This window comes from Pteropus medius, unplaced genomic scaffold, assembly GCF_902729225.1.
Source record: "Pteropus medius unplaced genomic scaffold, Ma_sr-lr_union100, whole genome shotgun sequence".
Classification (NCBI taxonomy): domain Eukaryota; kingdom Metazoa; phylum Chordata; class Mammalia; order Chiroptera; family Pteropodidae; genus Pteropus; species Pteropus medius.
Genome location: NW_024342878.1, coordinates 1 through 11,959, shown reverse-complemented (window position 1 = coordinate 11,959; position 11,959 = coordinate 1). Strand labels below are relative to the sequence as shown.

At 50.3% G+C, this 11,959-nt stretch overlaps 1 protein-coding gene across 1 annotated transcript; it reads left to right on the top strand.

Moving 5' to 3' along the window:
• Positions 1-1,088: 1,088 nt before the first annotated feature.
• LOC120605983 (GTPase IMAP family member 1-like) lies at positions 1,089-6,266 on the top strand. The gene is made up of 4 exons (XM_039867061.1): positions 1,089-1,236; positions 3,091-3,139; positions 4,124-5,200; positions 6,142-6,266. Exons 2-4 carry the CDS (start codon positions 3,097-3,099, stop codon positions 6,264-6,266), a joined length of 1,245 nt encoding a protein of 414 aa, XP_039722995.1. The 5' UTR covers positions 1,089-1,236; positions 3,091-3,096.
• Positions 6,267-11,959: the final 5,693 nt, after the last annotated feature.

Here is an 11,959-nt window from a genome sequence, read left to right as displayed (position 1 = left end):
GAGGAGTGAGTTCCGGGGCATCTAATGGGTAGCACAGTGATTATAGTTCATGATACTGTCTTGCATACTCGCAAGTTGCTATATAACGAAAGAGAGTAGATCTTAAACGTTCTCAGGAGAAAAAAGAAACTGTACTTATGTGACGTGAGGCAGATGTTTGCTAACGCTGAGATGGTAAGTCACCATTTTGCAAATATATAAGTGTATCGAGTCAACGCACTGTACACTTTAAACGTACACAATATTATATGTGTCAATTATGTCTCAATAAAGCTCAATAAAGTGTGGGGAACCTAGGTGGCGTTTAGGGGGAGTGGAGTTCTTCACTGGAGATAATGAGCTGGTAAGAACGCCCGAAAATCAGAGCCCAGCTCATAAGCTTCAGATTAAGTGAATCCCCTCACTACATAAGGGAAAGTCGACTCCAGAGAGTTTGCATTGGGCAAGATCACACAGCTTTTTGACGACCTGGCCAGGCCCGGAGCCCGCACGCCACAAGCCTGTCTTCGCCTCTGCACACCATGACTGGCTCTTTTATTCCCCTTTCTCCTGTCATTCTTGAAAGGAGAACCTGGAAATGGAGCTGGAGACACACGTGAATGTCCAGTCTTGGCTGGACCAAGCCTTGTATGAAAATTTTCCATTCTCTCCCCGCTGTCCCTCTGTTTAATAGCTGGAAAAGCCTTCTTCATCTTACAGAATGGTGAGACAGACTCTGCACGTGGCGTTCCTGGCACAGAGGACCACTTTGGTGACACTGTCCACCCTGACATCCAGTCAAGGATTCCTCCACAGATTCCTGTCTTGGGGACAGAGACTCTCAGGAGGCCATATTATAGGAAAATACCTAAAAAGCGAAGGGAATTCAGATTAGTGATCAAAGCTAGACGTGAAAACAGGTCTCAGAAACCAAAAATGCTCTTCTCCTCTGAGGTTATAGCCCCTGCTGGGGACATGTCAGGGGAACCTTCTGAAAACATCTCCATAGTTCAGAGCAAGGGGGTGGGCTTCCCAGAGAAACTTTGCATCCCCACGGCCTCACTGGCCAGTGCTTCTGTCACTTTAAGTCACCCTGGGCCGCCGCTCCGGAGTTTCCTGCACTCTGAGGTTTGAGAGGCGGGGACACTTTCCGTGCGTTGGGGCAGACGACCTGCTGCACACACAACCGAAGGGAAAGCAGTAGGTCTGGGGCATCTCGGGCCAGCCTCAGAGCCTGTCACCAATTCTGCAGGAAAGGTGAGCCTCGGTAGGGAGAGGGAGCCGGCCACAGAGTCGGAGCTGTGAGGACGGGGAAGAATTCAGCGTCCGGTTGCAGCCGGCTGAGTGAGCACGTCAGGTTCTCCTAGGCACCAGGCAGGGGAGCGGGACTGGAGAGAGTGACTTCGCACTCTCAAGTGTTTAAGGACGTTCTGACTTTCACACCCAGTAAGTCTGGAACAAGTGGTGGGCATCTTCTCCAGCAGCTTCTCCAGCCCCGGAGGCTCACGCTTCTGTAGGACTGACTGCTCTCGCCTACCCTGCTCCCTTAATACACTTGCTAGGACTCCCGCGGGGAACCAAACACACTTCATAAGGCAGTAAACACTCCCCAAAGCATAGTCGGCACCGGCAAAGATATTTCTGAGGTCTTACAAGCCAGCCTACCCCCAGAACAAGTTGTAAAGTGAAAATGCTGTGTGCATCTGGGCTGAACCTCCCGGCACACTCCACTCTGCTCTGAGAGCCCACAGTGCCCACTAGAGGGTCTCGCAGGAGCCATGCAAGGTCATAAGTATGGTCTGCAACCCCCTGCCCCTTTAACCTGTGCTTGCCAAGCCCAGCCGCCTAGGTCTGTGTGGGCCGCTGAGCCACCTCGATGTCCTCACCGCCTCTGGATAATGAGTGTTTGGGCCAAGAGAACCGATCCAGAAATTCGGATCATGGATGAATGCGTCAGAATCATGGGCGGGGCGGGGAAGGGGCCTAGTTACTTTTTAAAAGAACAGATATGTGAAGCAGAATCTCTAAGAAAGAAACATTTTAAAGAATCCCCAACCTAATTAATTCCCGGAGGGAGCAGGTTCAGAAAGTGCCGGACTAGGTGAATAAACTCGGGCGCTGGGAAGGTTAAGATTGCCCCATTTTTCAGTACTGTGAGCCTGCTGTAAAGCCAGACCTCAGCTCTTAGGAACTAAAAAGGACTTCAAACCCTGCTCCAAACTCTGTGAGAAGTTCTAAAGGGCCATCCGAGGGCCCTGCGTGTGCCCAGTGCTTCCTCAGCTCCATCCTGGACACGGCCTCTTGCTTTAGCTAAATTCTTGTTCTTTGCTCTGAGTCTGTGGCTGTCTGTCCATTCGGCTCTGCTGTCAGTCACGGGAGTGTGCTGGCTTCTACATGCAACGTCATCACAAAGGCCCGGGGGTGCACCTTACGGAAGGCATGAGGGGACGGCAGGGGGGCCCCTGCAGAAACACGAACACCTTTGGACTGAGGACCAGGAAGCCCGTCGTCTAAGTCCTTTGGCCAGAGACCAGGTATCCGGCCAGCCTCTCCCGCTGCTTTTGCTTGTGTGGCACCAACGGGAGAGAACACGGTGTCACCTGTGGTAAGCAGGCGGACGACAGGGAGAGGGAGAATTGGAAACGAACAGAAAGGTGCAGCACAGACGGGACTCAGAGCCTGGGAGAGGCTGAAGGGTCACAGGCGTGAGAGCCCCAGGCTGCTGGAAAAGAGGCCCTGGCATCTGCTCGGGGGAGGGGCAGGAGAGCGAGGCGGGCAGGTGTCACGAGGCTGGAGAAAAATGAACATCTAACGCTGCTCTGCTCGCCGACATCATGTTAGTCGCCCCTCTGCCCTTTGCATCTGGGTCCCCGGAAGGACAAAACTTGGCTCACTGGACGCTCCCGCAGTGTGGCCCCAGCCCCAGGCGGGTCACTCCAATGTTCCTCCCTCGGCTCTGATGCGCAGGGAAGCAGGGACCGTGACGTTCTCACTGTGGTGTCACCAGCTCTTTGGGGTTTGCCTGACCCGTCGTAGGCACTGAGACCATTGACTCGTGTGAAGGAACGAATCAGTGGATGACAGGACGAACTGTGTTTGGGACTCTTTCAGGTGAGCATGGGAGGACGGAAGATGGCAAGAGATGAAGAAAGCGCCTACGGTAAGAACAAGCCTCGCCCTGCGCGCTGCCCCCAGCAGTGAGCTCTGGGTGCTGAGGGGACAGGCAGACTGGGGCTGAGCACGCCAGCCCCGGAGGTGTCTCCCAGCTGCCTGGGGGAGGAGCGAGAGCCTGACATGTGCATTGGAGCTGGGTCTCTGCCTCGGCCCAGCCGTGAGGTAGCAACTTCTTTGACTAGCCTGCACCTCTGTTCCCGAAATGTGAAATGAGGGCAATAAACCCCCTCTGACCCCCAAGAAGAGCATGGAGAGGGCATCAGATCATGCCCTAGAGGGAGCATGACTGCCAGGGAGATGCGAGAGCCAGGATGGAGGGTTGAACAGGCATCTTATTAGGCAGCGGGTTTAAGAGGGAGGAGCGGGCGGAGGAGGGGGAAGGAAAGCGATGATGTCATCCAATCCCCTCGACAGCCCTCAGAGAAACGACTCCACGTCTTTATTCCCGGCTTTTGCACAGAGGTTTAACAGTTAATCTGAGCAACTTGCAAGGCCGCACAGCCGGCGACGGCGGGGCCCTGAGTCCAACCCAGGGCGTCTGGGACTCCGGACGGCCCTTCGCACCCGGCCCCCCGCCCCTCCCGCCACTCCTGGGGGGGGATGGGATCTGGGAGAAGCGTGGCAGAGGCCACCGAGCCGGCACATGGGACAGCCCCGCCCGGTGTGCACCAGCACGGGTGATGGCAGCTGACGTCCCGTCTGGCATTTTGGAGGGGCGCCCTCTACAGAAGCGCTCGCCAGGTGCTGAGCGTCCGCAGGTGCTCGAGGTGAAGCCCAAGACGAGAAAGACCCCGGAGGCACCATCCCCCGGCTCAGAAAGCTCCGCCCAGACCAGAGACCTGAGGGCGGGTGGGGTTGGAAGAGCTGAGCCGGGCACCACGGCTCTGCCTCGTTCGAGGGCGTCCGGGGGTCCAGGTAGCCAGGACGCGTGCTGTAAGGTTTGGAAGCTGACGAATGGCTTGTCCTCCAGGTTCCGAAGACACCACGCAGGAGGCCCCACGGCTGAGGCTCATCCTGGCGGGGAAGACGGGGGCCGGGAAGAGCGCCACGGGGAACAGCATCCTGGGCCAGAAGCGCTTCCTCTCCAAGCTGGGCGCCACCTCGGTGACCAGAGCCTGCGAGGTGGGGAGCTGCAGGTGGGGCCGGTGGCGCGTGGAAGTCCTGGACACGCCGGACCTTTTCGGCTCCCAAGTCCACAGGACAGACCCGCTGTTCGAGGAGCGGACCAGCTGCTACCTGCTGTCGGCGCCCGGGCCCCACGCGCTGCTGCTGGTGACCCAGCTGGGCCGCTTCACGGCGCAGGACCAGCAGGCCGTGCGCGCGCTCAAGGCGCTGTTCGGCGACAGCGTGGTGGCGCGCACCGTCGTGCTCTTCACGCGCAAGGAGGACCTGGCGGGCGCCTCGCTGCGGGGCTACGTGCGCGACACCGACAACCGCGCGCTGCAGGCGCTGGTGGCCGAGTGCGGGGGCCGCGTGTGCGCCTTCGACAACCGGGCGGCGGGCGCGGAGCGGGAGGCGCAGGTGCAGGAGCTGCGGGCGCTGGTGGAGCGCCTGCTGCGGGACCACGACGGCGCCCCCTACTCCAACGACGTGTACCTCCTGGCGCAGGAGCTGGCCGGCGGGGACCCGGAGCAGCGGCGGCGCCGGGTGGCGGAGAAGCTGGCGGGCCGCGCGCGGGGGCGGCGCGGGCGGCCGTGCGCTTGGATGGCGGGGAGGTGGCTGCACGTGGCCGCGCTGCTGGGGGCCGCGTTTCTGCTCTACCTGCTGGTCACCATTTTCCTGTCCCGGACCAGGACGGATGGTGCAGTTACTGAAGAAGCAGGTAACCTGGTAACAAAGAATCCTGGAGCTGAAGTGCAAACTCCAACTTCGTTCCGTGAGAAACCGGTGGCTTCAGACACAGTGGTTTTAGTGTTTATTTGCGTTTGTTTTTTTTTCTTTTGGTTTTTTTTTCCCTCTTTTTTTATTTTGTCGCATTTTAAAATACTATTATCGTTTTTTAATTTTTTTATTTTGTATTTTTATTTTTTTATCAGTATATTTTTTATCTTCCCCCTTTCCCTCTGATAACCACTAACCATGATAACCATGTCCCTGAGTCTCTGTTTGTTTGTCCTGTTCATTTGTCGCTTGTAGGTTTATATTCCACGTATAAGTGATATCATGTGATTTTCGACCTTCTCTGTCTGGCTTATTTCGCTTCGTATGATTATCTCAAGGTCCACCCATGTTGTCGCGAATGGCAGTATCTCATCTCTTCTTCTGGCTGAGTAATATTCCATTGTATTTATGTACCACAGCTTCTTTAGCCAGTCATCTAGCATAGGACACTTTGGTTGCTTCCATGTCCTGACCACCGTGAATAATGCTGCTATGAACATCACTGTGCAAATATCTTTTCAGATATGAGTTTTCAGGTCTTTGGGGTAAATACCCAGTAGAGGGATTGCTGGATCATATGGTAGATTGATTCTCAGTTTTTTGAGGAACCTCCATACTGTTTTCCATAGCGGCTGCACCTATTTGCAGTCCCACCAGCAGAGTATGGGGTTCCTTTTCCCGCATCTTCTCCAACATTTGATGTTAATTCAGACACAGAGTTTTAATAGTACAAGAACACTGTATCAACTTTGCAAAGGTTCCAAGTTCACGTTTTAAATTTCACTTTTGACTACAGGTACACTATTTTAATATCAATTCGTGTAATTTTAAAACATCCTTTAAACGATTTCGTAGTCTCGATGTAACTTTTCTCTCTTGAAAAATAGTGAAATGGCTGATAGTTTTCATAGGAAAAGGACTTATGGAAAAGGGGAAAAAAAACTTTTATTTTGAGCATTTTAAAAATGTAGAGACTGTCTTGTCTTAGTCCATTAGGGCTGCTAAAAACAAAAAGTGCCATAGACTAGGTGGCTTATAAAGAATAGAAATGTATTTTTCACAGTGCCAGCGTAGCCACATCTGGTGAGGGCCCTTTTGGATTTGCAGACTGGCAACTTCCGCTGTGTCCTCACATGGTGGAAAGGCCCAGACAGCTCTCTGGGGCCCCCGTGTCCACCCCTGCTGCCTTTGACGAGGGCACCATCCCAATCATGAGCGATCTCCTCTCATGACCTGTCACCCCCCAGCGGCGCTGCCTCTCGATACGGTCCTCTCGTGCAGTAGGTTTTCATCATACAAGCGTCGCAGGGACGCAAACATCAGACCGCGGTAGACACTGACCTTCCTTAATACTCTCTAGTTCTCGCTCCCAGGTGGATCTCGCCCTTTGTGATCCTCGTAGGTTTTTATTATCATCAGAGAAAGAGATGGCAGGTCACACACGTTCGCTAGCTTCTGACACGTCAGTTTATTTACTAGTGCAGTAATTTACTACCAAACAGACGAAGGTGAGATCGAAAGTAACGGTTTCCAATTTTCTATCATGTATTACGATTCACGTCTTTCCAAGATGAAGCAGGATTTGGGGGAATTCACATGTAATGTGTTCAATGTGGTTTTCTGTCTGGGGTTGTAAGAAGCAAACAAACAAACAAACAAAAACAAAGAAAAACTTCAGAGCACCGAGGTCAGGCGGGTGTAAACTATACCATCGGGGACTTTTTTATAGGGGATGAACTACTAACGCTTGCCGAAAGTTCCTGAAGATACCACCATTCAGAAACAGAAAGTCATCCTTAGGTTGTGTAAAGGGAAACTTTTTTTTTTTTTTTCCTTCTTTCGGCTCATCAAACAGTGACAGAACGTTTTTAAAAGGAAGCCATTCTCTTTACATCAGCCATGTGGAGAACACATGTGCTTCGAGGCCCCGCCGGGCTGCTGGGTCAGGCTGGGCCGCAGTGGCGGGTCTGAGGGCCGTGGTGGCTGTTGCGGTGAGTGAAGCTCTGTGAAGCACGGCTGGGAAAATGGCCATTATAAATTCCGGCTTTGAGCGTCCACGCAGGGGCCCCTAGCCAGGGAAGGAAGCCTTCTACGACCTGAGGGGCTCAGGGAGGGGCCGGTGTTTTGGAGGGTACTGACGGTTCTTAATATTTTGCTATGAAAACAACCTTGGGACCTATATGAATAATTTATTATTGGGAGCATTTGAGAGCTTACTGGGCAGCAATTGAATCAGTTTGGCTCCAATAAACTTATTTGAAAAGAAGAATAATTATCATTAACTTCTTTTGATTTGAAGAAGAAAGTAATCTACTGAGAGGTAAGTGATTTCCTAAGGGCAAACGGTGGCCAGATCAGAACTGAAACTTGTTTTTCTTTATCCCAAATCAGAACTGAAGCTCGTTTTTCTTTACCACCCGCTCTAGGCATTTTCACGGTCTAAGCTTTCCGTCCGCTACAAACTACCTCTTAAGTCACCTCTTTGTTCATTTTATACTAAATATATTTCCTCGAAGATCACGATTTAATAATTCTTTGCGAATATGAGTACAGCCCAGTGACCCTCTAAGACAAAATATTTCGATCACTCCCAAAATAAAATGGCACTGTTTAAAATACTTTATAGATTTCAAATTCAGACATTTTCTGAAGTTGGCAGAGTGCGATGGCCGGAACGTGGTCGTGTTGAATGGACCAGATTCCAAGATCATTATGAACTGTATCTTCCTAGTTGTACCTGCTTAGGTCTCACTTGACTAAGGCTCTATGTCAGGTCTGGAAAGCTATGGGGTCCCAGGGGTCAAGGTCTACTGTGAAGAAACATCTTTGCAAAATAAGATTTTCAAATCTCCACATAATCAGAAGCTGCAAGACTAGGTTTACTAGTGTTTTTGCTCTGGAGAATTCGCGTACTTTTGGTACACTTGATAATGTAAAAATGGCCGTAATACTTTTCTGCTTAAAGCGATGAGTTTTTCAAGATATTATGGCACTATTCGGGCATGTGAAAAAAAAAAGTTCTCAACAATCATCATGACAGGGTAACAGCTGCACAAAGAAGGGCGCTAAGTTCCCAATTAAGTGTCAGTTGGCTTGAGGTAAAGAGATGAGTTTGGGTGCTTGATGACTAGTACTGTGAAAATGATATAAGGATGATGGCAGGTGTTTACGTAAAATGCAAAGGGAGGGACTAAATGTAATATGATGTCATCCACCTGATCCTCAAAATGCATCATCAGTAATTTGGATCATTTCATTAGAGAGGGTTAATGGTTTTTCCTTATGCTCAATAGCTTTTCTTTACTTTGATTCTGACCTTTTTTACCTTTGTCCCACAATACAGTGCCTGGCATGTGAGATGGGACCAACAAACATTAGGGAAATGGATAGGGAAGCTGGCTTTCCCGTACACTCTCTACATACTAGGTTCCTAGTTACCAGATACTTGACCGTTTTCTGAATTCTCGAACACTGCTGACAGAAAATTCTTTCATGCAAGCATTCCACTGTATTAATAATATTCTCCAGCCCTAAGAAAACCTTCCCTTCAAGTACAAAGTCCCCCGAATTGCCATATTGACAGCCCTTGAAGCTCATTTATCTTTTCCTCCTGTTATAAAATTGAAGGAACCTACCATTTCATCCAGCAAAGTGTGCTTTTAGGCTGAGGCTTAAAGGACTTTTCCCTCTTGAGTTCAAGGTTAGGCCCTGTGACCACGTGAATGTAAACTGGGTGGTTCGATACTATAAATCGACTTTATGGTTATCGACATAAAACCACGCCATTATCTATAAGAAAGAACTTCCTTGTTAATTCGAACTAGAGTCAAAATACTATCCAACCTCTCAAAAAACGCGTATTCGTGTGAATATATATTCGTTTCAAATATGTCTCCTTTCCCCTTTTCTCCTTCTATCTCTTCAAGAATAAATACCTCGATCGTGTGTCAGTGAAGTTTCTGTTCCTATTTCCATGCTCTGATGCCTGGACAAGCTGTCATTTTACCAAAGAGGGTCATATCTGGCCTATTTCCAAGAGCCGTCGTTGGCCACGGTGAGCTTTTGGAGCAGATTTCAACACATGCACATCTTCTTACATGTTTTTGCACAATATTCAGTTCCTAGCTGGGCTTTCGACAACAAGGCAGGCGAGCAGGAGCGGCTCAGCCAGGCGAGGAAGCTGCTCCACGAGGTCACGCGAATGGTGGCTGAGAACCGAGAACCGTATCACGTGACCTGCGGGAAGGCGGGCGATGCGTTCCAGGTGAGCGTCCTCGTTAAGGTCTCCAAGGGTCCCTGTGCGGGGCGGAGCGGGAAGCAGATGGGCACAAACGTGCGCTTGGTGTAAGGGGCTACTTATCCATCATCCGGGAAGAGGAGGCTCCGGACGGTAAGTTACTTCGAATATTCCCCCTTTGGACTTGACCGGGAAATCGATGGATCCATTTAAGTCCTCGTCTAACTTTACCCCTCATAGTTTTGGACACGCACGGGACTCGTTAGTCCCCACCTCCCCTTGGCTTCGATGAAACTACCGTCTTCTTGTTTCTCCCCCTCTTTCCGGCCACTCTGGAGGTGGCCGAGTCCCCCTCCAGTGACCTCTAAGAGCTGGCGTCTGCGGGGCTTGGTTCTCGCCTTCCTTCAGCCCTCTGCACTCTCCCCTCGGGGGCTCTCACGTTTTGACGGCTCCGAGCTCCATCCATCGCTAGTGGTTTCCACATTCGACGCTCTCGTCCGGGTCTCTCCTCCAAGCCCCGACTCCTTTGTCCAACCGCTACCCGACATGGCCATTTGGCTGTCTTAGAGGATCTCAAACCTAGCGTGTCCAGGCTTCCGATTTCCTCTCTTAAATCTCTAAGACCGTCTCCTTTCCTCTCGACTCGGTGAACGGCTGTGCCGCTCGCCATGCCCGTCAAACCCGAGCCCAGAGGCCAGCTTCCTTAGCACGGCTAGTTTGCATCTGCGATCCGAGAAACCCTCAGGTACCTGGAACCCACCTGCTTCTCTCCACCTGAGCCCCACCGCCTGGCCCAAGCCGGCCTCTCCTCCTAACCTGTGCTAGTTTACACATGATCTGCTGACAACCTTTCCCCTCATTCATTCTTGTGCCTTATAGCCCGGGCCACTTCGCACACGACAGACAGGGTGATGTTTTATTTAATTTTTGAAAACTTGAAAGGAAAATGTATTTGTAACGAAGGAAGATACACAAATGTCAGCCTTTGCTTTGAGGAGCTCACGCTTCAGCTGGAGTGACTTATGCATAAGAACCGAAGCAGTTACTGATGCGGTGGAACCGAATGTTGGCATAGAGGATTCTGTAAATATAAGTGCCAAAGAATGTAAAGCAAGCAGAAATCCACCGTGGGGGCCATCTGGGTCAGGGCGGGTCAGATAAGAAAGAGCACTTAGGTCACTTGCTCAATTATCTCCTAGGCCTGAGCCCTCTCACCCTCCTTTATGGCCATGTGTCTGTCCCTTAAAGGCTGCATGGGACAGAGGTGTCAGCAGAGAGGAAAAGGGCACAGAAGGAGTTTTTCCCAATGTCGCCTGAACACAACGCCCTCGTATGTAAAAGGCTCCGGTGACTTCCCGCCGAGTTTCAGACGTGGTTCGGAACCTTGACTTCACCACAGCCTACTCTGCTCTCAATGTGCTGGTCTCAGCGGCCTTCCCTGTGGTCCTTGAGTTATACTCATGTCCGCTCTAGAGCTTCAAACGTGCGACTTCCTCTGTCTTGACACTTCCCCTCTCCCATCCCCTCTCCTGTACCGGGTCTGCTTTTATTTATCCATCTGTCTTGGCTTAAACTCACTTCCTCCCCGATCGCCCCTGGAGTGAGCTCCCGCAGCTGCCCTACATCACCCAACAGGTGTCGTCACCTCCAGCGATTCCCATGACTGTCTTTGCCATGGTTACCTCCCCACGAATTTCTTGAGACAGAACTCAGATCTGTTTTGTTGACCACAGTCTCTTAGCTTCATCATCTGGAAAATGGAGATAATATCTATCTCAGGGATGGTGGTGAGTATTAAACGAGATGCTGACAAAGTTGTTTGCAAATAACGCGAGAGTGGGTAGGTAGATGTTCAATGAGTATTCGCTACCATTATGACCGTTGTTATTACGGAAGTGTATGAGGTCCGACTCAATTATGGAGACACTAAGGAGTTTAACAATCCAGAGATTGGGCAAGATTTCTACTTTTAGGACTCGATCATCCAGAAATAAAAATATTAGTATGTATAAAGGTATATGTACAGGGATATTTATCACTATATATTTCAAAATAGCAAAACCAGAGATATACCGAAGACGTATCAATAAAGGAATGGTTGCATTAGCTGTAAATGTTACATATGGAACAAATCACATCCACCCAGAACAGTAAGCCTAGAAAGTCTCTCTCTCTGTTCATATATGCGTCTATGTATCTGTACAAACACAGGAAAACATAGAAGGATGTATGTATGAGTTAACACCTGTTACTTTTCTCGTGGATAGGAGATGGAAAAATTATTTTAAGATTGTACACATTTGCATTGTAACAATCCTTTGGATTTTAAAAAAACAGAAGACTTTGAGCTGGGCTCTATAAGGTGAAAGCGGCCTGATAATCAGAGCATCCCGGGAGAGAGGTGATCGAAGGTGTCAGTGATTTGGGGTAAGACTAGGTAAGAAAGCAGAGGGAAACTTGGAGATTTAACAATTGACTCTCAGCATGGACAGGTCTGCGAAAGCCAACAAGGACCATGACCGAGGCCTTGATTTGACACATCCTAATCATCGATATATAATGACCCTGAATCCTATGCTTGCGTGTCCATTTCTTTACTTTGTGGACGATGAGATTTTTAGATCTGTGTGCATCATTTCCCCCCTTTATTTTCTAGGACTGTGAGAATAAAGCTTCATCTCGGAATGG

What these genes read in the sequence shown, in the direction of transcription:
- LOC120605983 (XM_039867061.1), top strand. Translation starts at nt 3,097, where the DNA reads ATGGGAGGACGGAAGATGGCAAGAGATGAAGAAAGCGCCTACG. An exon ending in AGATGAAGAAAGCGCCTACG is followed by an intron (nt 3,140 to 4,123) that starts GTAAGAACAAGC and finishes CTTGTCCTCCAG; the next exon opens with GTTCCGAAGACACCACGCAG. An exon ending in TTTTATCAGTATATTTTTTA is followed by an intron (nt 5,201 to 6,141) that starts TCTTCCCCCTTT and finishes TTGGATTTGCAG; the next exon opens with ACTGGCAACTTCCGCTGTGT.